This window comes from Camelina sativa, chromosome 2 (genome assembly GCF_030686135.1).
Source record: "Camelina sativa cultivar CO46 ecotype springtype chromosome 2, ASM3068613v1".
Lineage (NCBI taxonomy): Eukaryota > Viridiplantae > Streptophyta > Magnoliopsida > Brassicales > Brassicaceae > Camelina > Camelina sativa.
Genome location: NC_141881.1, coordinates 23,762,236 through 23,785,557, shown reverse-complemented (window position 1 = coordinate 23,785,557; position 23,322 = coordinate 23,762,236). Strand labels below are relative to the sequence as shown.

At 31.5% G+C, this 23,322-nt stretch overlaps 2 protein-coding genes across 2 annotated transcripts; both read left to right on the top strand.

Annotated features, from left to right (window-relative positions):
* The first annotated feature begins 5,293 nt into the window (after nucleotides 1–5,293).
* Nucleotides 5,294–6,549, top strand: LOC104754909 (uncharacterized). Its single transcript, XM_010477202.2, has one exon. It carries the CDS (start codon nucleotides 5,294–5,296, stop codon nucleotides 6,380–6,382), a length of 1,089 nt encoding a protein of 362 aa, XP_010475504.2. The 3' UTR covers nucleotides 6,383–6,549.
* Nucleotides 6,550–9,069: 2,520 nt separating this feature from the next.
* LOC104754900 (uncharacterized) lies at nucleotides 9,070–10,149 on the top strand. The gene has a single exon (XM_010477191.2). It carries the CDS (start codon nucleotides 9,070–9,072, stop codon nucleotides 10,147–10,149), a length of 1,080 nt encoding a protein of 359 aa, XP_010475493.2.
* The last annotated feature ends 13,173 nt before the right edge of the window (nucleotides 10,150–23,322 follow it).

The following is a 23,322-nucleotide window of genomic DNA, read 5'->3' as shown; positions in this document are numbered from 1 at the left end:
AAGTTTTATTTAGAACTATGTAGTTACAATAGTAATTTATTGTGTTTGAATAAAATTGAGTGGTAGAATATGATTAATGCATAATTTATTTTATTTTCAGTTATAATTTTATTTTAATGTGTGAGTTAAATGTATTATGTTTATTGGGTCTTAAATATTGTTTAAAGCAATTAGAAAGCAAATAAAAAAAATTAGAAAACATTAAATGAATCAACCAATAAGGAGAGACCAAAACCTTACTTTTATATATATGATATATTGCTTTAAACTTTGAAATGAGAAATATATTATAAACAATAATTTTACATGAGAAATATATTAATTTAACCAACCAAAATATGAATATAAGTTTAGCCAACCAAAATAAATAAAAAATATTAAAATTTAACCAAAAATATTTTCTCTTGAAAGATAAATAAGTTAGTAGGAGGAATGAATTAATGTACAATTATTGGATAGGAGTTACATTTAAGTTAAATGGAGTTACATGTCTTTAATATAAATAAATATTTTAACTTTTTATAACCTAAAATAAAAGGAATACCAAGTGGCTGAATCAAAATTCACATGATTTGGTTGTTTGTTGATATAAACTCAACACTTACACATAATATTTCAAAATAAAAAATATTACTTTTTAAGTGACAAACTAAATTAGTTTTCTTATAATATTATATGAATTCTTCAATCTCAATGATTTTTAAAACCCCAAGGATAACTTTTTTTTTTTTTGGTTTCCACTCATCAATTTAATTTATAGTGCTAGATTTCATACTAATGGTTTCATCTTTAGAGAATTTAGTGAAATGATATTTTTAAAATTATATTTTATTTTTATATTTAAGTTCCAGTTCAATATGTTTTGTTTTTTGGATCATTTTTTATTTTGATTAAAGACACAAAAAACCAATTGTTTAATTATGTTCTTTTTATTTTCAAAAACCTCAAATCATAAATATATATATATATATTATACTGATCTATGCAGATTTATCAATTGGATCACAAAACAAAATAGTCTTTATAAATGGATAAATGGATAATTATATTGATCTTTAAATATTATATTATTAAAATGATACATGAATATGTGAGATAACCAGAGACATAATAGATAATTACATATGGATCATTTCAACTTTATGATCTTATTGTGTGGTGAATATTGCAAGAAAGTATGAAAATAATGACTTATAAGATGTTAATATAAAATAGAAAATGGAGATAAACATTTTAAAAGATTAAAATAAATATATAAGATATACATATCATACAAACTCTAAAACTAAGCTTTTACAATGATATTTGATTTGATTTTTTATAACCCATACAACAACAATAACAAAAAAAATACAAAACAAAACAAAACAAAAAAGAGATTTGAGAGTAGTGGAAGAAGATGAGAGAATGAAAAAGTGATAGACTAAGAGAATAAGATAATGAGTATTTATAGGAAGAGAAATGATGAAAAATTACATTAAGAAAAATGAGAGTTATAATTCTAATTTATTGTTTTGTTTTAATACAATTGATTAATACAACTTAGTGGAGAAATAAAGTTAATGCATAATTTATAGGGAGAATTTATATGATTTCAGTTTTATATTATGTGAGTTAAATGTGAAAATTAATTGGGTATAATTTTTTTTTTGTTAAAATTGTATTGCCAAGTGGACCAATAAGGAGAGAGTGAAACTCTACTTTTATATAAGATAATGAGTATTTATAGGAAGAGAAATGATGAAAAATTACATTAAGAAAAATGAGAGTTATAATTCTAATTTATTGTTTTGTTTTAATACAATTGATTAATACAACTTAGTGGAGAAATAAAGTTAATACATAATTTATAGGGAGAAGGTATAAAGATTTCAGTTTTATATTATGTGAGTTAAATATGAAAATTAATTGTTTTAAATTTTTGTTTTAATATAAATTTTTTTTTTTGTTAAAATTGCATTGCCAAGTGGACCAATAAGGAGAGACTGAAACTCTACTTTTATATATATGATTCTTATTTATAAAGATTTTTAAAGAGTTCAACAAAATCATTAAAAGTGAATAAGTGAAAGGTTGTTAAAGATTGCTAGAGAATTTTGTTGATTAGTTTTCTAAAATCCTGTAAAATACTCCCAACAATCTCTGTATTTTTGTGATACTTACTTTATTTTGAAAGAAAATGTTTAAAATCATGAACTAATAACATAATAATTGAATTCATTAACAATCGAAGATTCTTTTGTTTAAATTGAATAACATAAAACTTTTCATGACTTTATAAAATTCTGAATCGAATAACCCAAACTTGTTAAGATTTTAAATGACTTTTTACAAATCACAAACTAATAAACTGAACTCTAACAAAGTTTAATAAAATCTTAATCTAATAACAACAAACTAGATTTTAACCCGCAGTACACCGCTGGACAATTTTTTTTAAAAAATAACATTTTAATTTTTATTTGTTATTTATATTTAATTTGTTTTGTTTAGTTAAATAATAATTTTGTTTGGATTGTCAATTATTAGAACAATAATAGGGAAATAAATACATAAATGTGTAATTTATAAGCTATTGTCGGATTAAGTCATAATTTTACCAATGATTTAATTGTTTTACAAAATTTTAGTTAAATTACTCTGATTTAATATGTCTAATATTCTTATATTAGTGGTATTGACCAAATAATTAAATAAAGATTTAACCTGTGTTTCAAAACCGAATTAATAATATTTAATATTTATACTTATGTTAATTCAAACCGTCATGTTAATAACATGTCACGCCATATAACAACAAACTGTCATATTAGTGATTTAACCCGTGTTTTAAAACCGTCATATTAGTGGTTTTGGTTGTGGGTGTTGTATTTCGTTTGTGAAGTTGATATTTATACATGGAAAATGCTTGATGAGCAAGGAGTTTACGATCCGTAGCAATAAAAGAGAGATTTTAGTGTTTTTCTATCTGAGTTGATAACATTATCGCAGAATAATATTCAGTTTCTTAACGTGATATATATTATATTAAATGTATTTTTTGCTGCTAAAGTTAAATATACCCGATTATTGAGTTTCTAAAGTTGGGTTCTCGTTTTATGAACTTTATTAACGTTATAATAATTATTGCGATTGTAATCATTTGTTACTCAAATTCGGCTGTGTCATTTAAATTTAAGAGATCATACAGTCTCTACAGATCTATTAAAATAGGTTTGGAGATTTTTATGGGATTAAAAATTTAATGCGTAGAGTTGTTTTTGGAAAAATTGAAATGTATAGATGTTGTCAAGCTATTTATAGCAATAAACGTATCAAATTAGGTCGATTTAAATAGTTTCATTAATTGAGTTTCTACGAAATTTTATTTTTGGAAAATTGTTAGGGGTTGATGATGTAAATAAAACAATTAAATAAGTAAAACTTAAAGGACGTAAACCAAAATGTACTTCAAAAATGTTAATATAGATTCTACCTAACATCCCCTTTTTAATAAAAGGGAAGTATACAACTTCAAATTGGTAGACCATATAATATTAATATATGTTATAAATAAGATTAATTATTTGATAGGTTATATGGATTAATTATTTGATAGGTTATATAGATTTAGGATTATGATCCTCATAAAAAGTATATTCCGAAAAATAAAATAAAATCTCAAAGAATAATTAACTAACCATATATAGACAAAAAAAAATCGCTGAAATTTTAATAAAAATTAATTATTTTCCGTAGATTACAAGTGATTTCCGATTATACTAAGAAATAAAATCTTACCTAACTTTATCAAAAAAAAATGGACTGATTAATGGGTCAAAATTTGAATATTTAAATTTATTTCATATATTTCTTTTGTTGAATTGTATAGTTTTATATACTATAATAAACTTTTGAAGTAATTTAATTTGGAATCTTTAAAATAATTTAATCTGATATTTTTAAGAACATCATAAATATATGATAGATCAAAAAGTAAAAATTATAAACACTCTAATTTGATTTGTTATAGCACGAATCAATAATATGTCACTATAATATGAAAAAATTTCAAGAAATATGATTTCTTGCTAGAGCACGGGTTAAAACTTTAAAAATATGATTTCTCGGATTAAATTTAAGCTTGGAATAATGTTGTTTGGTAGAATTTCTCGGTCATGATGATTTTGACAAACATACGTTACATATTTAGTCCTAAAATTAATATGCGATATACTATAAGTTAAGTCATAGAATTAACAATCAAAATACAATATATAATTTTAAACACTAAACAAATCAAATAAAATTAACAAAAAAAAATATATAATGTTGTTTAGGGTTTGTTGGTCTCTTTCAATTAAATAAAAATTACCAAACAAACAGAATAAAGGAATTTCAACCCGTGCTCTAGCCGGGTCATATTCTAGTTTAAAGTCTTTAAAACTCTATTCAGATCTTAAACCAATAACCCCAATAATTTGATTAAACACTTTAAATAGAGGGATACTAAACGACTAAATTTTACATAGATAACGGGTTAAATTTTACAGAACAGTACAAAATTATATCGTATAATCTAATACTATTAAATGTAAAAGTAAAAGAAAAATTGTCCTGCGGGTTATATCCTATAATGTAACAAATATTATGTATAGACCTTCTTACTTTTCAACAACTAAATTTTGTTCATAAAATTTTATGCACATCAAACAAACAAAATAGTATGTATATCAATATGTTGTTCAGCAAAACAAAACAAATCTGAAAATTTATATATTATTGTAAATCAAAACTTTTAACTAAATGTTATAAATTTTAAGTTTTGATTATATAAAAATTAAGGAAAATATAATCATAATCCCGCGGGTCTAATACTAGTTACCATCACAACAGGAGCACCTTGATTTTCATTGTACATTTCCGTTCAAATAGAAAGCATAAATTAAGAAACCTTTTATGTACAGTATCGAAAAACTTGGTGGGCAAGGCCATTTCTGTAAAGGCCATAAACCATTGCAAAAACTAACTACAAACATTCATAGTCTAATACTCAAAACCATCTGAGCTAGAATTATTTTGTTTTATAATAGATCATAATGATTTGGTTGAATGCACAAATTAAAATTAGGCTGACATGGTAATAAACCTTTTATGTACATAATATACTTTAGGTAATTCAAGTAGATTTGTTTCAATACTCCACAATATCGAAAAACTTGGTGGGCAAGGCCATTTCCTCTGTAATAAATTAGTGTAGGGTTTTTTTAGGTGGGGAAGAGTACCAATTTATAAAAAATTAGGGTTTTTCATAATGTCTCTTCTTCTTAGCCGGCTACCGAAGCTCTGCCGTGGGAAACCTGAGTTGATAAGATACTCTCTTCTGATTCTGTTTAATGGTTTCTCAACTTCCTTGCGGCAAACGCCACCTTGTACCATCATCACCGCTCGTTATTGTGGAGAGGGTCTTAAAAATCTCGTGATTTGTAATGCTAATGGATTGTGCAGCGTTGATTTGGAAAAGAAGGTACCTACGGAGCTGGTGGAGGAGAATGATGCAACTGTGACAATAGGGGCATCTAATGGCTGGGTAGCTACCTTTAAGGACGGTGTGGTGCGTCTACAAGATGATTTAAACCCGGTTGCATCGGATATAAATCCTAAACGCATTCCCCTGCCTCCTCTTGTGACTCTGCCTGGTTGCCAAACCCAAGTTGTAACCAACGTAGCCATGTCCTCACCTTCTCCCGAGGATGAAGACTGTGTTGTGGCTGTCAAGTTCTTGGGACCGCAACTCAGCTTTTGCAGACCCGCTCAAAGTAAATCTGTTTGGACCAACACTAGAATCGAAAGCCCTTGCTTCTTCCCCTCCCGTGTCATGTTTTGCAAGAGAGATGAGATGTTTTGCCTACTCGGGTCAGGAGGACACCTGATTGGATCATGGGATCTCGGTAAACACACGAACAAACCAAAGATTCAGAGGTTGCAATTTCAAAACCTTCCCGAGCTGACCAGGAGAAAGCAGGAGCGCTTGCATTCGTGTTGCACGAGCGAACACTTGGTGGAGTCACGATCCACTGGTGAAACGTTCTTGGTTAAGTTGTACAGGAAGGCCACCGCCAGTGGTAGGGTGAAAATGCAAACGAAAGATGTCTTGGTGTTCAAGCTTGACGAAGAAGGAAACGCTATCTACACTCAAGACATTGGAGACCTCTGCATTTTCATCTCAAACTCTGAACCTTTTTGTGTCCCTGCTTCTTCCTTTCCAGGCATGTTCTCTAACTGCATCGACTTCCTGGATGTAGACGAAAGTGCCTTCTTCAGACCTAATTATTCTTCCCTTAAAAGTATGAATTATCCGTCTGTGGCCCCTTATCACATTCCACCTCAAAATATAGTCTAGCTTACTACTACTTTGGAATTGATTCTGAGTCATGAATTCACAGTTAAAACCTTATCTTCACGAGTACGTAGTTGGTGTAACAGATCATAGCTGTATGTGGTTTTTCTTGTTCCATTTTTGAAACTTTCTGAGATTCATAATATTGAATTTGTGCCTTCACTTTAAAAGTCGTTTTGTTGGTATTGGCTCGCTGAAGTTACATACTGTAACAAAAATGATATGTCACATTGTTTATATACATGTCTACATATAGGCCTAAACAGAGAAAACAACTTCACCAACTCTGTTAATGCAACTAACTTAGATTGATTTTTTGTACTTGTGTCTATCTGTGTGACTAGCTACATATATTGTTAGTGTTATAGGGTGTATATGTCATCTCCAAAGTCGTCGTCGTCCCCCGTGGAAGGATCAAATGAAGGTGGTTCTGTTCTCGTGTAATTCTAGAATTAGTGAGCAACACAGAAAGTCCTGCTGATTAAAATATAGAGTCCTTCACTAACACTACTATTTCGTCAAACATTTGGGCCTTCCCAAGTAAATCAAAAGTCCTGATCATAAATATAAAAGCTAAATCTATGTATGTGGCTTTTGTTGTTCCAGTTGGTGTAACAGATCATAGCTAAATCTATGTATGTGGCTTTTGTTGTTCCAGTTTTGAACTTTCTGAAATTCATAATATTGAATTTGTCCCTTCACTTTAAAAGTCGTTTTGTCGGTATTGGCTCACTGAAGTTACATATATTGTAATAAAAAATGATATGTTACATTGTTTATACATGTCTACATAAGCTTTAAACAGAGAAAAAATGATATCTTATCAACTTCACCTATCGACTCTGCCAATGCAACTAACTTAGTTTGATTTTTGTTCTTATGTCTATCTGTATGACTAGCAAGCTACGAACATCTGTTAGTGTTATAGGGTGTATATGTCATCTTCAAAGTCGTCGTCTGCCATGGTAGGATCAAATGAAAGTGGTTCTGTTTGCAGAATGCTCTCTTGTAAATGTAATTAAAGAATTAGTGAACAACACAGAAACTTAATTTATAGGGTCAAAGCGGAAGTATTGCTGATTAAATATAGAGTCCCTTCACTCACACTACTATTCGTCAAAAAAAATTACTTAGTTCACTCTTAAGGTGAACTCTTTGTTTACTTTTTCTTTTTCAACCAATCAAAATTTTTTATATATTATTTCATTTAAAAATAAATTAAAATTAAATTAAAAAGCAAAATAAATTAAGGAAACAAATTATGTATACTTTTAATTAAGAAAAGTTAAATATTGGTTTGATTTAGATTTTACAATTAGAACAAAATTATGTGTCACTTTGGATTTACAAATAAGGTGATTAGGGTTTAGTTTTTACAATTAAAACGAAATTATATGTTGGTTTAGGTTTACAAATAAAGTGGTTAGGGTTTAGATTTTACAATTAGAACAAAATCATATGTCGGTTTGGATTTACACATGAGATGATTAGGGTGTAGATTTTACAATTAGAATTAAATTATATGTCGGTTTAGGTTTACAAATGAGAGGGTTAGGGTTTAGATTTTACAATTAGAATGAAATTATATATCGGTTTGGGTTTTTTAAAAAGCGGTTTGAATTTTAAATTTTATAATAATGTATACAGATTTTGTTTCCTTATTTTATAAGGAATTGAATGAATAGGTTCTTAAATATATTATGACATGTCATATTCTCATTGGTTAAAACAAAGAGAAGTGAACAAAGGGGTTCACTTTATGATCAGTGAACCTAAGAATTGTTCTTTGGTCAAACATTTGCACCTTCCAAAATAAATCAAAAGTCCTGATGATCAGAAATATAAAAGCATGTTCAAATAAAAGAATTAGAAGCAAAGAATGAGCAATAAAGAAATTTAATTATAGGGTCAAAAGTCAAAACTAAAGGTAAATTGAGTAGAAAAAAAAGACAAATAAAGAAACAGAGTTAAAGTTTTAGTAAGTTTTGTTTCAATTTTACTCTACTAATAAATTCGCAATTGTTGAGTAAGTTAAAGAAATTGAATTGGATCGTCTTCTCTCTTTTTTTTTTTGGTGACAAAACTTTAAAAACTTAGCTGGCAAAAAAAAAAAAAAAAAACTTTAAAAACTTAAATTAGCCACTTTTATTTTCTGAAGAAGGGTCATATATGACTGAGATTTTTTGCTTTGTAGTATCTTATTACATCTGCAGCTATTTATGATTTGCAACTAATAGGACTAAGATTTTTGTTTGTTTGTCTTGTGCTATTTTATTTTCAATGTTCCGAAAAAAAAAGTAAAAACCGGTTTTAGTTTCTGATATCCCCTATTTGGGTTTGTGAATGAACCAACTTTTTTGCTTAGATTTTTATACTTCCGACGGTTTGTTAATTCTTGCAGACCAAGACTATCTCTAAACCGACTACACTGACTAAACACACAAGTGAACCAATATTAAACTACAAATGTATTTAATCCTTCTTCCAATAAGTTTTGCTGTTAGATTCCATTTTTACTCCACCAAAATATCCAAAAAGATTGTATGTGACTTAAAGTCTAAAACTTGGTGGGCAAGGACATTCATTGTATTTTTGGAGGGCTTTTGGTGAAGAAGAATAAAAATTAGGGTTTTTGGCTAAGTAATTAGGTTTTGTTTTTAACTTTCTTGCTCTTCTTCTTCACTAAGAACATGTCTCTGCTTCTCACCCGGCTGTCCAAGCTCTGCCTTGGGAAACATGCGTTAGTAAGATCCTCTCTTCTGCTTCTCTCTAATGGCTTCTCATCTTCCTTGCTGCAAACACCTCCTTGTTCCATCCTCTACGCTTCTCCATGTGGAGCGGATCTCGGAAGACTCACCATTAGATATGCTAATGTCCGTGCCTGCACTCAGTTGGAAAAGAAGGTGCCTATGGAGTTGATGGAGGAATTGGGAACGATAGGATCATCCAATGGCTGGGTAGCTACTCTGAAGGACGGCGTGGTTCGTCTCCAAGATGATCTAAACCCTTTTGCATCGGATACAGCCCCGAAACGCATTCCCCTGCCTCCTCTTGTAACTCTGCCTCGTTGTCAAACCCAAATCGTCACCAACGTGTCAATGTCCACACCTTCTCCTGAGGACGAAGACTGTGTTGTGGCTGTCAAGTTCTTGGGACCTCAACTCAGCTTTTGCAGACCCGCTCAAAGTAACTCCGGGTGGACCAACGTTAGAATCCCACACCCCTGCTTCTTCTCCTCCCGAGTTATGTATTCCAAGAAAGATGATACGTTTCGCATTACCGGATCTGGAGGCCATATCATCGCATCATGGGATCCTCGCACACACAAGAACAAACCAAAGTTACAGAGGTTACGATTTCATAACCTCCCTGAGCTGACCAAGACCAAACGAGAGCTTTTGCATTCGTGTTGCACGAGCGAACACTTGGTGGAGTCAGGATCTACCGGTGAAACCTTCTTGGTTAAGTTGTACAGGAAGGCCACCGCCAGTGGTACCGTGAAAATGCAAACGAAAGGTGTAATGGTGTTCAAGCTTGACGAAAAAGGCAACGCAGTTTACACTCCAGACATTGGAGACCTCTCCATTTTCATCTCAAAGTCTGAACCTTTTTGTGTCCCTGCTAGCTCCTTTCCAGGCATGTTCTCTAACATCATCAACTTCTTGGATGTCGATGAAAGGGCCACTGTCAGTGTTGAGCATTCTTACATCACTAGTCGAAATTGTACGCCCGAGGCGCCTTACTATATTCCACCACAAAAAATAGTCTAGCTAGCTACTACTTTGGAATTGAGTCGGAGTCATGAATTAATCCACAGTTAAAATCTTATCTTCACGACTCACGAGTACGTAGTTGGTGTAACAGATCATAGCTGTATGTCGTTTTTCTTGTTCCAGTTTTGAAACTTTCTGAGATTCATAATATTGAATTTGTCCCTTTCACTTTAAAAGTCGTTTTGTTGGTGTTGACTCGCTGTAGTTACATTGTAATAAAATGATATGTTACATTGTTTATATATACATGTTTCTGCATATAAGCTTAAACAGAGAAAACAAACTCTTAACAACTTCACCGAGTCTCTGTTAATGCAACTAACTTAGTTTGATTTTTGTACTTGTGTCTATCTGTGTGACTAGCTACATATATTGTTAGTGTTATAGGGTGTATATGTCATCTCCAAAGTCTTCGTCTTCCCCCATGGAAGGATCAAATGAAGGTGGTTCTGTTTCCAGATTGCTCTCTTTTTTTTCTGAGAAGAGAGCTAGTAATGCTGCTATTTAATCAGCATGCATGGTAAAAAAGATTAGAAGATCATCATCATGCATGCATTTGTCATATAAACACGTGCGTATACGAGCAAGCATGTATAGACCAAATACAGTAGAAGAGATTAGATGGTCTAGTAATACAGAACCGATTAAGAAACGAAGCAGCTCATTTATGAGAGGATACATAACTAAGTTACTTTGATGACCATAATAGAAAAAAAAAAAAAAAAAAAAAAGATGAAGAATCAGATCTTTCTGTGGTATAATCTAATAGCTTTAGCCAAATTAATTGATATGTTACAAGTTTGCATAAGCTTAAACAGAGAAAAGAAGCTCTTAACAACTTCACCGACTCTGTTAATGCAACTAACTTAGTTTGATTTTAATTTTGTACCTGGTTAGTATAAACAGTGAACCAGCTAGCGTACCAATATAAACTACAAATATATTACCAATATAAACTACACTGACTTACTTATTAGTCCAAGTTTTGCTGTTAATTTTAGGTTCCATTTTTACTCCACAAAAATATCCAAAAAGATTTGAGTGTGACTTAAAAGACTAAAACTTGGTGTTCTGAGTCATGAATATAGTCTAGCTAGCTACTACTTTGGAATTGAGTCTGAGTCATGAATCCACAGTTAAAAGCTTTTCTTCCCGAGTAGTTGGTGTTACAGATCATAGCTAATTTGGCGTATGTCGTTTTTGTTGTTCAAGTTTTGAAATTTTCTGAGATTCATAATATTGGATTTGTCCCTTCACTATAAAAACTCGTTTTGTTGGTATTGGCTCGCTGAAGTTACATTGTAATGAAATGATATGTTACATTGTTTATATACATGTCTACATAAGCTTTAAACAGAGAAAACAAGCTCTTATCAACTTCACCTGTCGAGTCTGCTAATGCAACTAACTTCGTTTGATTTTTGTTCTTATGTCTATCTGTATGACTAGCTAGCTACATATCTGTATTACTTTTAAAAGGAGATGATCCGATCAGTGTTCTATGTACTAAGCCACATAGTGTAGCACATAAATACATACATACAACAGGAGCACCTTGATTTTCATTGTACATTTTCGTCCAGATACAAAATCTAAATAAAAAGCATAGATTAAAATAGGGTAGTATCTAATGATTCTCATGTTTCTGTTAGCGTAATAGTGTGGCGAAGAGGACCAATTCCACAAGATAATGAGTGAGACCAGTACATGGTAGATAGATGCATGAGATAAGTAGTTATTGTAGGCATTACAAAAAAAAAAAGAACACACAAACATTTACTTAAACCGGAATTTGGCTCACGTGGTAATAAACCGGAATTTGTTTCAATACTCTCCACATTGTAGATGGTAGATAGATGCATGAGATAAGTTATTCTAGGCTTTAGAAAGAAAAAAAAGAACACACACATTTACTTAAACCGGAGTTTGGCTGACGTGGTAATAAACCGGAATTTGTTTCAATACTCCAGAATGTCGAAAAACTTGGTGGGCAAGGCCATTTCCCCCTTGTAGACGATCACACTCTCTATTTCAATTGGTGGATTAATTATAATTCAACGAATAAGATACAATGATACATCGTATAAATCCACATATTGTGTACGACTACTAGCTCGCACTCTCTCTAATCTTATATAATCTACCATCATCTGATCTCTTCCAAGTGAACTTCTAACTGGTAACATTCATTTTTAATTACTCCTAGCTACTACTACATTTACAACTTGGACTAATCATGCTTACCTATGTATTTGCAAGTCACTGGAAAGTGAAAGTTTGTCTCATTATTGATTATTCATTAATTAAAACCGCCGTCATGCTTAATTAACTAATAGTACTAGTAGAGAAGTAATCAGCAAATCATCAATTTCACAGAAATCTAAGACGATCATGGAAACTTATTAGCTAACCATATAAGAAAAACCGGTTTTAGTGAACCAGCGTACACCGACTACAAAACAACACAAGCTAAGTGAACCAGCCAGCGTACCAATAAACGAATATTGTGGATTAATATTTTTATTATTTATTAAGGCGGTGCAGTGATGACCACTATAGCGAGAGCCTCTATAAATCTCAGTATATCTGATCACTCACTCTCTCTCTCTCTCTCTCACATAAAATCAAATATCTCTTTTTCTCTCTAAAAAAAACACCAAAAAAGCATGTTGAAAAAGATTTCTCCATCAATTCCAAGGATCCGTTCTATCCTTCAGTGCTTGGGAACTTTCCCATTTTCTTCCAAAGCTGATGACAAAGATGCCCAAGCTTTGGCAGAAGCTAAGGATGCTGAGAATAAGGCGCTAAGGGAGAAGAAGGAGGACGATGATGCACTTATTGAAGCCGTTAAGAAAGAACATCGATTAAAAGAAAAGGAGAGAAAGAGGCTGGTGAAGGCGGCTAAGAAGCAGAAGAGGGAAGAAGAGAAGAATAAGAAGGAACAAGAGAAGAAGGACGAAGAGAACAAGAAGGAACAAGAGAAGGAGATGGAGAAAAAGGAACAAGTTGAGAAGAAAGAGGAAGAGAAGAAAGATGATGAGGACGAGAATAAGGAGGAAGAAGAGAAGAAGGATGATGAGGACGAGAACAAGGAGGAAGAAGACAAGGATGATGAGGACGAGAACAAGGAGGACAAGGAATAAGAAGAGAAGGAGGATGATGAGGAAGAGTAAGTTTAGTATTTGTTTGCTTAAGGATACCCTAATCTTGCATCCTTCTTTTTCGTTTTGTATTTTTGCATTTTGGAGGAACAAAAACTCATCTTCGTTTTGATTATGCATTTTAATTACTGTTTGTTTGTATTTTTGCATTTTAGGGTCCCTAATTAATCTTGTTCGCTCCTTGTGTCTTTATTTCCCATTAAATGTGAGAAAAACGACAAACAAAAAGACTGGTTAATTATATATCTCCCATTGTGTATAATTTTTTTTTGCTTGGAAAAAGATCATGTGGCGAAGACCAAAAAAGTACGGTCGTCGTCAAAAGTGATGTTTATTTTTCTTGAATTTACTGAATTAGTGACTTCATTAATTATAAATTGATCAAATATTTTTTTCTTTTTTTTTTCCTTTGATTTACGTGATGCTACTACAACTTAGTAGGGGTTATTAGTTTAAGATTTGAAAAGAGTTTTAAAGACTTTAAATGTTATGTAGAATCTGTTGTTATTAGATCAAGATTTTGTTAAACTCTGTTAAAATTTAGTGTTATTAGTTTGTGATTTGTAAAAAGTCATTTAAAATCTTAACAAATTTGAGTTATTGGATTCAGACTTTTATAAAATCATTAAAAATTTTGTGTTATTCAATTAAAACAAAAGAGTCTAGGATTGTTAATGAGTTCAATTATTATGTTATTGGTTCATGATTTTAGACACTTTCTTTACAAAATAAAATCATGGAAAGTATCATAAAAATATAGGGATTGTTTGGAGGACTTTACAAGATTTTAGAAAACTAATCAACAAAACTTTTTAGCAATCTTTAACAATCTTTCACTTATTCATTTTTAATGATTTTGTTGAACTCTTCAAAAATCTTCATAAATCTCAAACCAATACCACCCCCTTAGACGTTTTGTGTATGTGAATTAAGTAAAATGTGTGTGATTAAATTAGCCATAAGAAATTATTAATATTAGGTATATATGGAGGACACAAAAAGTTCATGCACGTAAAAAAAAATCTTGAAAGCTGCTTGCTGTTTGAGTATCCGCCGTTATTGTTGTACTGTGCCACAGAGAGAGAGAGAGAGAGTATTTGTCGGACTCTTGTTCCCTGGTCACGTGATGAAGTGAAGGAGGAGGTTTCTTATTTCCTTTTGGGATCCTTAAATAAATATTTGGGTTTGTACTATTTACAGATTCACCCACCACTTGGTTTTGCTTGTTTTCACTGTTGCGTCTCTCGGCTTTCTTTTTTTTTTTTTTTTTTAAATAAATAAAAATTACGTTGTTTTTAGTTTGTTCCGATGTCACAAATAATTTACTTTTTGTTGTAGTGGCCAAATTAAAATAGCTATTTTTCTAAGAGAAAAGGTAACTTGTTAAATATGTAGTTTACTTACCATATACTATATAATAAGATAAATTGAAATTCGAATACATGCGCATGTGTGAGATTTATTTATTCTGTAATGTAAAAGAATATGTGAAGTGACAACTTACTTTGTGTCCCAGGAAAGACCAAAGCAGGTCCACAAGGATTATCCACAAATACCATTTTCATATATCCAATTTTTTTTGTGTCCTACTGTCAATAATGTCTATACAGTATATTGATTTTCCTCTGATCATAAGACGACCATACTTATTTAGCCTTCATTAGATAAACCAAAAATGGCTAAAGTGGTTTTTGCAAATTGGAAATGTTTTCCATGTATATATCTCTATCTATTTATTTATCTAGTTTGTATATTTTTTCATTGACAATAATACCAAATAAATACTTTATTAGCTGGAGAGAGTAGTAACATATTAACTCTCTGAATTCTGAAGCCTTTGTCGATAATATGAAGAGTAAGAGGTCGGTGTCCTCAGTTTCCTGACGTCATCTCTTGACCAATTATAATGTGACACCTTAAAAGTTGATCAAAAAATTATTTGCAGAGAAGAGAGTAACATAAAATTTATGAGTTCGTTTGTTTGCTTGTGAAACAAAAGGCTCTTCATTTTCTTCTTTCCGGTTTGCTTTTCTCGTTTTTATTTATTTAATTCATCGATTTAAAAGGCACTGAGACAAAACTATAAACATATCATATCACATCCTCTCATATAATCAGTATTATTAGTTCAGTACACATGGACGCGAATAAAGTATGAACAAAATTAATCGTATTATTAAATATAAACACATAAATCTAATTATCTAAATATGAAATACCACCACATGGGTATGTAACATACCGTATGTTACATATATACTTGTATCAAAAAAAATTTGGGTAAAATTTATTGGACTTATTAATTAGAGAGAAAACATAGACACAATTATACATGCATTTGTATTACTTTAAAATTTAACTACACAATTTTTAACTACGTCATTTATACATGATCCTTAGTATGATGCCTATATATATGGTCCATAATTGTTACATATGCATAAAGCATTAAATGCGATTTTCTTTGCTTCCTGCTGCATGCATGTATGTTCCGACGATTTGATTAGCTAGGTTCATTATTTGACATCCTTGTAACTTTGATCAAGACCGTCTCAATATATATTACAGACATAGTTATGAAACCCAAGAAAAATTTGTTAACAAACCTGAGAAATTATTGTGAAATACATCTAATAATTTAATATTGTATTTGTAGCATGTCATGCATCGATTCTATATATGGGAGATCTTGTTCCAGAAAAAGGTTTGCTGTCATATGTGGTTCGCCGGTTATGAAACAAACAATTCCACTATATTTATAGCATGTCATGCATCGATTCCAATTTTGGTTCGTCGGTTCACTTGTGTGTTTCGTTCGGATTGTAATCGGTATAGAGTTAGCCTAAGTTTGCTAAATCGATCAAAAGTGTACAAAAAAAATGTTTAATTAAAACGGGTCAAAAACAAGATATATATCATCAACAATTACAAATAGTAAACTACATATCTATCAAATTTCCTTTTCTCTTAAAAGTTACCTACATATTTTTGGCCACTACACCAAAAAAACAATTATAATGAATCATGTTATGTGATGTACGTCATCGGATCAGAACAAAACAACATAATTTTTATTTTAGAAATCTGGGAGACGCAACAGTGAAAGAAAACATATAAAGCCGAGCAGTGAATCTCTAAAATACAAACCCAAAAAACATCTTTGTCGATTTTGATTTTGTAGGTGTAATGAGTAGTAAGGAAGGACAGCTGTCAACTTTTAATTGGTGGATTTTCCTTGTAAACCAAGTTTCTCTCAGCGTTGAGGATCTCTCTCTTTCGACAAAACAAAAATAATCAATAAAAACATTAATGTCAGTATTTAAAAATCTTTCAATTTGACGACCAAAAAAAAATAAAAAACTAGCCTCTTTTCTTTTTCTTTTTATTTTTTATTTTATCTTTTTTTCTATTATGTTATATGTTTATATATCGGGTCTTATGTATATTTACATCCATGTCGTTGATGAGGCTGATGACATATTTGCTTATCTACAAACACTTTACTAATTTTGAGTTATACAGTAGTATTGACCTTTTTTATATAATCTAAATTCTCATAACGACTCTATTACACTACAAATTTTGATTTGTATACTTACCAAAAATTTTGTAGCTATTTACATAATTTTGTCACTAATTTATGTTTGCTACAAATTTGTTTAAAAAAAAAAAAATTGCGCATATAGAATAATTTCTAATTGCGCGTTGTAGAAAATTGTGTAACAAATTTGCTACAATTATATTTGTGTCAAATTTGCTACAAATTTACTACAATTACATTTTTTTTTTTTTTGAATAAAGTTTGTCACATATATTGAAGCTATATCATCGATATTTTGTAGTGAAATTAGATTTGAACTTTGGACTAATCATGCTTGCCGTGTATTGTAAGTCAATGTAAAGTGAATGTTTTTCTCACTGAATTCGTCATGTTTAACACCAAATAGAGAAGTGATCAGCAAATCAATTTTCTACGGAAATTAGTAAATTCTTCGTTTATTTTCATTATACAATTAAATGTGTATGTTAGTTTGATATATTTTCGATTTGGTTTTGATTTTGTGTTACCTGATGAATTAGTATATATCATATCTGATTTAGTAGTTTCCAGGAATGTTGTTGTTGCTAACATCTTCAATCATTTGCATGAGCCTCTCGAACGTCTTCACTTGTTGAGATCAATCGTAGGGTAAGAGCTGTTTTGTCTCTTTTATCTTACCTCCTTATATCACATAGTTTTTAAAGACTTTATTATATAATAATTCTTGGGTTCTTCCATTTGTTTGTTGGAATAGGCCTCATGACATCCAATTTCCGCAGTAACTCGTGGGTCGTGGCAAGACGGTGTTCTTGGCACTAACTCTGCTCAAGATAAGATGGAACTTTACTTACCAATTTATAATCAAAATAAAAGATTTTTTTCTACTCGTGGGTCGTAGCAAGACGATATAATAACAATTCGTACGTGATAAAAGAATATTCTGGATTAATTATGATTCAAATTATAATCAGTGTTCAAGAAAGCGCTAGGCAGTATCTGGGCGGTGATCCAGCGCCTAGCGCTTAGAACGCCTAATCGGGGGCCTAGACAGTTTTTAGGCGGTTTAGGCGTTTACAGCATAAAACATTATATATATAAAATTATGTATAATATATGTTAGAAAAATAAAAATAAATATAAATTATATACAAAATTAAGAAAAATACATTTATTTAAGTTATATTAACAACATATAAATATTTATAATTACGTATATAGATATAAAACTTAATAATTTAAATATATAGTTAAAAATTAAAAATAAATATTAAAATTAAATTAATGTAATTTTAAGCGGTTTAGGCGGTCATGTAAGCGCCTGCTGAGCGCCTAGCGCCTGCTGAGCGCCTAGCGCCTAGACGGCGCCTAGGCGGCCGCCTAAACCGCTTTCTTGAACACTGATTATAATATACAATTCACTAAGGCAGTGCAATGATGACTGATCTTATATTTAAACCGTGTACATGCATGCGGATTTAAGAGTTTTCCTAATATTTCAACAAGGCGGTGTTTATTATTAAACATTTGGGCATCTGTGATCTATCCTTGTAGAGGGTTTTTTTTTTCTTGTCTTGTGCTGTTTTTATCTTTTATAATTGTCAATGTTCCGCGAATTGGTAGAAAAAAAAAAACCGCTATTGGATTTTGAAATCCCAGTTTGGTTTGTAAATAAATGCTTCTCATCTTAATTCATGTATTTGCTTCTCAGCCGCCTCTCGAGGTTTCGCCTTGGGAAATCTGCGTCCAAGAGATCTTCTCTTCTTCTTATTCTCTCTAATGGCTACTCATCTTCCTCGCTGCAAACCCCTCCTTGTTGCATCATCAGTGCTCGTCCTTGTGGAGAGGATCTAGGAAAACTTGTGATTATGAATGCTAATGAACGTCAATGTAAGGTTTTGGAAAAGAAGGTGCCCATGGAGTTGGTGTATGATGACATTGATGAGGAAATGATAACAGTCAGATCATCTCACGGCTGGGTAGCTACTTTGAAGGAAGACGGAATAATGCGTCTCCAAGATGATCTAAACCCGGTTGTCAAACCCAAATCGTCACCAACATGGCCATGTCCTCACCTTCTCCAGAGGAAGAGGACTGTGTTGTTGATAATTTGCTATCAAGTTCTTGAGACCTCAACTCAGCTTTTGCAGACCCGCTCAGAGTAACTCCGAGTGGACCAACATCAGAATCAAGAACCCCTGCATCTTCTCCTCCCACGTCATGTATTACAACCGGAGTATCCTCATCGGCTCATGGGATCCCCGCATACACGAGAACAAACCTAAGTTTCAAAGGTTTGAGGTTTCAAAACCTCCCCGAGCTGACCAAGACCAAATGGGATCTTTTGGATTCGTGTTACACACCAACACCAACACCAACAGCGAGGCCTCATCAAGAACACCTCATCTGTGAAAGAAGAAATAAAAATATTTTAGAAAAACTATTTCACATCATTTGTGTAATTACATTTTGTTTATGAATTGCTGAAATATTTTAATATTGATTATATGATAAAATGAGTTATGTATTTTACTTATTAATCATGAAGAGATATATTTCAATTTGAAAAAAAAAAAGAAATAAACAATATTAAACTAATAGCCAATGTGCCGAACAAATGATATAGCAAAATATTGTGCTTAAAATTAATGTTGTAAAATGAAGTGCATCTTACGAATATGCAATGGAACTACGCTACGTATAAAAATTGCATTAATAATATTTACAACCATTTTATTTTAAACAATCATATATAAAAATAATTACTAAAAACTTGCAACAATATTTGCTTCATATTTTTTGTAGCTTTTATTATGATGATTTATGTTGCATTGAAACATCATAATCACATAATTAATTTGCTGCATAAATAACGTTACAATATTACAACACATATAGCAATAAATTAATTTGTTGGAAAATTGTAATGTTATTTGCTACACGTTTTATGTAGCAATAAGTTGCAACAATTTAGAGTTGCAAACGTATGTCACAATTATGCGACAAATTTACTATGATAGTAAGTTGCATTAATACGACATATATAGTAAGAAATTAGTTCATTATAAACTTTGCAACATATGTACAACAAATGTGCAACACCCAATATATCAGCAAATCCTCTATCGCGACGAGAGTCTTCACTTTGATCCTTCCCTTTTAATCAATCCAATAACCGGCATTAACCAGAACTTAATCAGAATTCAATTCCTCCAGTTTAATCCAAACCTGAAAAATGAATCATAACCAAGAACCACAACATCCATGCATTTTTAGCCTTCGAGCTCATCATTACCGCAGCAGCTCCTCCAGTAACTCCGAAAGCTCCGATTCCCATAGTCATTTTGGGGTTATGGGAATCAAAGTTGAAAACATGAGTGATCGACCGCTCTTTTATAAATTCAAACCGATATATAATTTTATTCTAATTGTAAAATCTAAATCTTAACCATCTCATTTGTAAGCCCAAACTGACATGTAATTGTAAAATCTAAAACTTAATCATCTTATTTGTAAACCCAAACCGAAATATAATTTTGTTCTAATTGTAAAATCTAAACCCTAACTATCTCATTTGTAAACTCAAACTAACATATAACAACATATAATTTCGTTTAAAATCTAAATCTTAACCACTTCATTTGTAAACCAAAACCGACATATAATTTTGTTTTACTTATAAAATTTAAAGGCTAACAACTTCATTTGTAAACCCAAACCGACATATAATTTCATTTTAATTGTAAACTTTAAACCCTAATCATTTTATTTGTAAACCCAAGCCGATACATAATTTCATTCTAATTGTAAAATCTAAACCAACCCAGTATTTAACTTTCCTTAATTAAAAGTATACAGAATTTGTTTCCTTAACTTGTTTTGCTTTTTCATTTAATTTTAATATATTTTGTAAACAAATAATAAATAGAAAAATTTGATTGGTTGAAAAGGAAGAGGTGAACAAGGTGAACCTAAGTATTTTTCTTGTCTTTTACACTTCAGCCAATGAAATTATCTTGTTAATGATAGATTTAGTCGCATAGCGTATAGCGCGTATGTGTGTAAAAAACAGAGTTTATTGTCTCTGTTTACGCTTATGTGTATATATAAAAACAAAACAATGTAACTTCGTCTGATTACATTCCATCACCATGTAACTTCAGAGAGGCAACATTAGCAAAACAAAATGGGACGTGTATAATTAGCCTTGTCATCACCAATATAAGCGCGCATGACTCTCTCAAAAGCATTCTTCGATTCTCATAAAATTCGACATAACCAGATTGGATCGAGCTTCTTGAGAGTAGAAACAGAGGAAATGGTGTACCTTCCTGTTCAAGATTGGAGAGAGAGGAACGAGATCCTCTGTTGGTGCTTTCTAAACGACATCTAATGTAACTTCAGAGAGTGAATAAACCTATCCTCTGATTCAATCAGTTATCCCAAAGCCAAAGGCATACGAAAGCAAGAAAACCAACAAAACGACTTTCAAAGTCAAGTAACAAACACAATATTATCTCAAAATGTTAAAATCTACTGGAACAACAATAACTTGTAATTGCATAGCGTTTATTATCCAAAATTAATAATCTCAATTATGAACCGTTACACCAACTGGTAATAGTGAATCTACTTGTGAAAATATAAAAAATTTGTGGATGCATGACTCAGAATTTCACACTACTAGTCTATATTTTGAGGTGGAATATAGTAAGGTGCCACACGCGTACAGTTTCTACCAACGATGGTGGAATAACGCAGGCAGATAAAGGTTTTTTCGTCGACATCCAAGAACTGGACATGGCTAGAGTACATGCCACGAAAGGAGCTAGCAGCGACACAGAAAGGTTCATATTTTGAGAGGAAAATACAGAGGTCTCCAATGTCTTGAGTGTGAACTGCGTTGCCTTCTTCGTCAAGCTTGAACACCGTTCACTCTTGGAACACGAATGCAAACGCTCCCTTTTGGCCTTGCTCAGGTCGGGAAGGTTTTGGAATCGTAACCTTTGAAATTTTGGTTTTTGCATGTGTGTGCGAGGGTCCCATGACCCGACGATGTGGCCTCCAGATCCCGGAATGCTAAACATGTCATCTTTCTTGAAATACATGACACGGGAGGAGAAGAAGCAGGGGTTTGCGATCCTGATGTTGGTCCACTCGAGAGCCTCCGGCTGAGAAGCAGAGACATCGCTTAAGATGTTCGTAATGAAGAGCGTGAGAGTTCAAACAAATCCTAAGTAATACAGCGAAAAATGCACTTGGCTTATAAGACTATAAAGTATAAACTTTTAATTTATTCAGACTGATTAATTTTACTAGCATAACAAAGAGTAATTTATTTAAATTAAAATTATCATTATGTAAGCTTATCCTAATTCAAATTAGTATTTACATATTTATTTTTTCCTTTTTACAGCATACACACGTATTTTGAGTAGAAAATGTTTGAATCTGTGTTGAGAAGTAAAGGTTTTGAATCATGTAATGTGACATATACGTCATCTGCACAAAATAAAACGAAGCCGAAGTAAAAAACTTACCCAAAAATTTAAGGCTCCCAAAACCATTTCATTGTATAAAGCCCAATGCAGGCAAGTGCATGTGCATACAAAATATGGCTCATAACATGACGTAGCTTAATTTGTCTCTGCAAAGAACTAAGAATCCGACAAGTAGCTTTGTAAAACTAATTTGCTTTTGTTGTAGATGTAATGAGTATAGAAGACACCTGTTGATTTTTAATTAGTAGAATTTCTACTTAGAGATCAAGTTCATATTAAAAAAAAAAAAAAAAAAAAACCAATAAAACAGTAATTTCAAATTGTTTAATCAATTAATAAGAACTTATCTGGTAATACAAGAACTTATCTGTTTTTTTTTTCTTTCTATTATGATATATATATATATATATCTTATACATAGTTACGTTTGTTGATGACATGTTTTCTGAACTAGAAATACTTCAAATAATTTTGAATTATACAGTAAAATAGTCTTTTTTATTTATTATTAAAATATAGTCTACTCTAAAATACTTACATATTTGAAAATTCTCATTACGATTCTATTGATTCACATTTTAAAGAGTACTGTAGTCTTTCACATTTTAAAATGTTTGAATCTGTGTTGAGAAGTAAAGGTTTTGAATCATGTTATCTGATAATATACGTCATCGGATCAGAATAAATCAACATAATTTTTAATCTTAAAATTCCGAGAGACGCAACAAAAACAAAGCCAAGTAGTGAATATCCGTAAATACAAACCCAAATATTTAAGGCTCCCAAAACCTTTTTCTGTGAAGCCCATTTCAGCAAATACATAGAAACCTCCCTCTTCATCACGTGACCAGTACAAAGCTTGCTGTCTCTGCAAAGAACAAGAGTCCGACAGTAGCTTTGTACAACCGATTTTGATTTTGTAGGTGTAATGAGTAGTAAGGAAGACAGGTGTCAGTTTTTAATTGGTGGA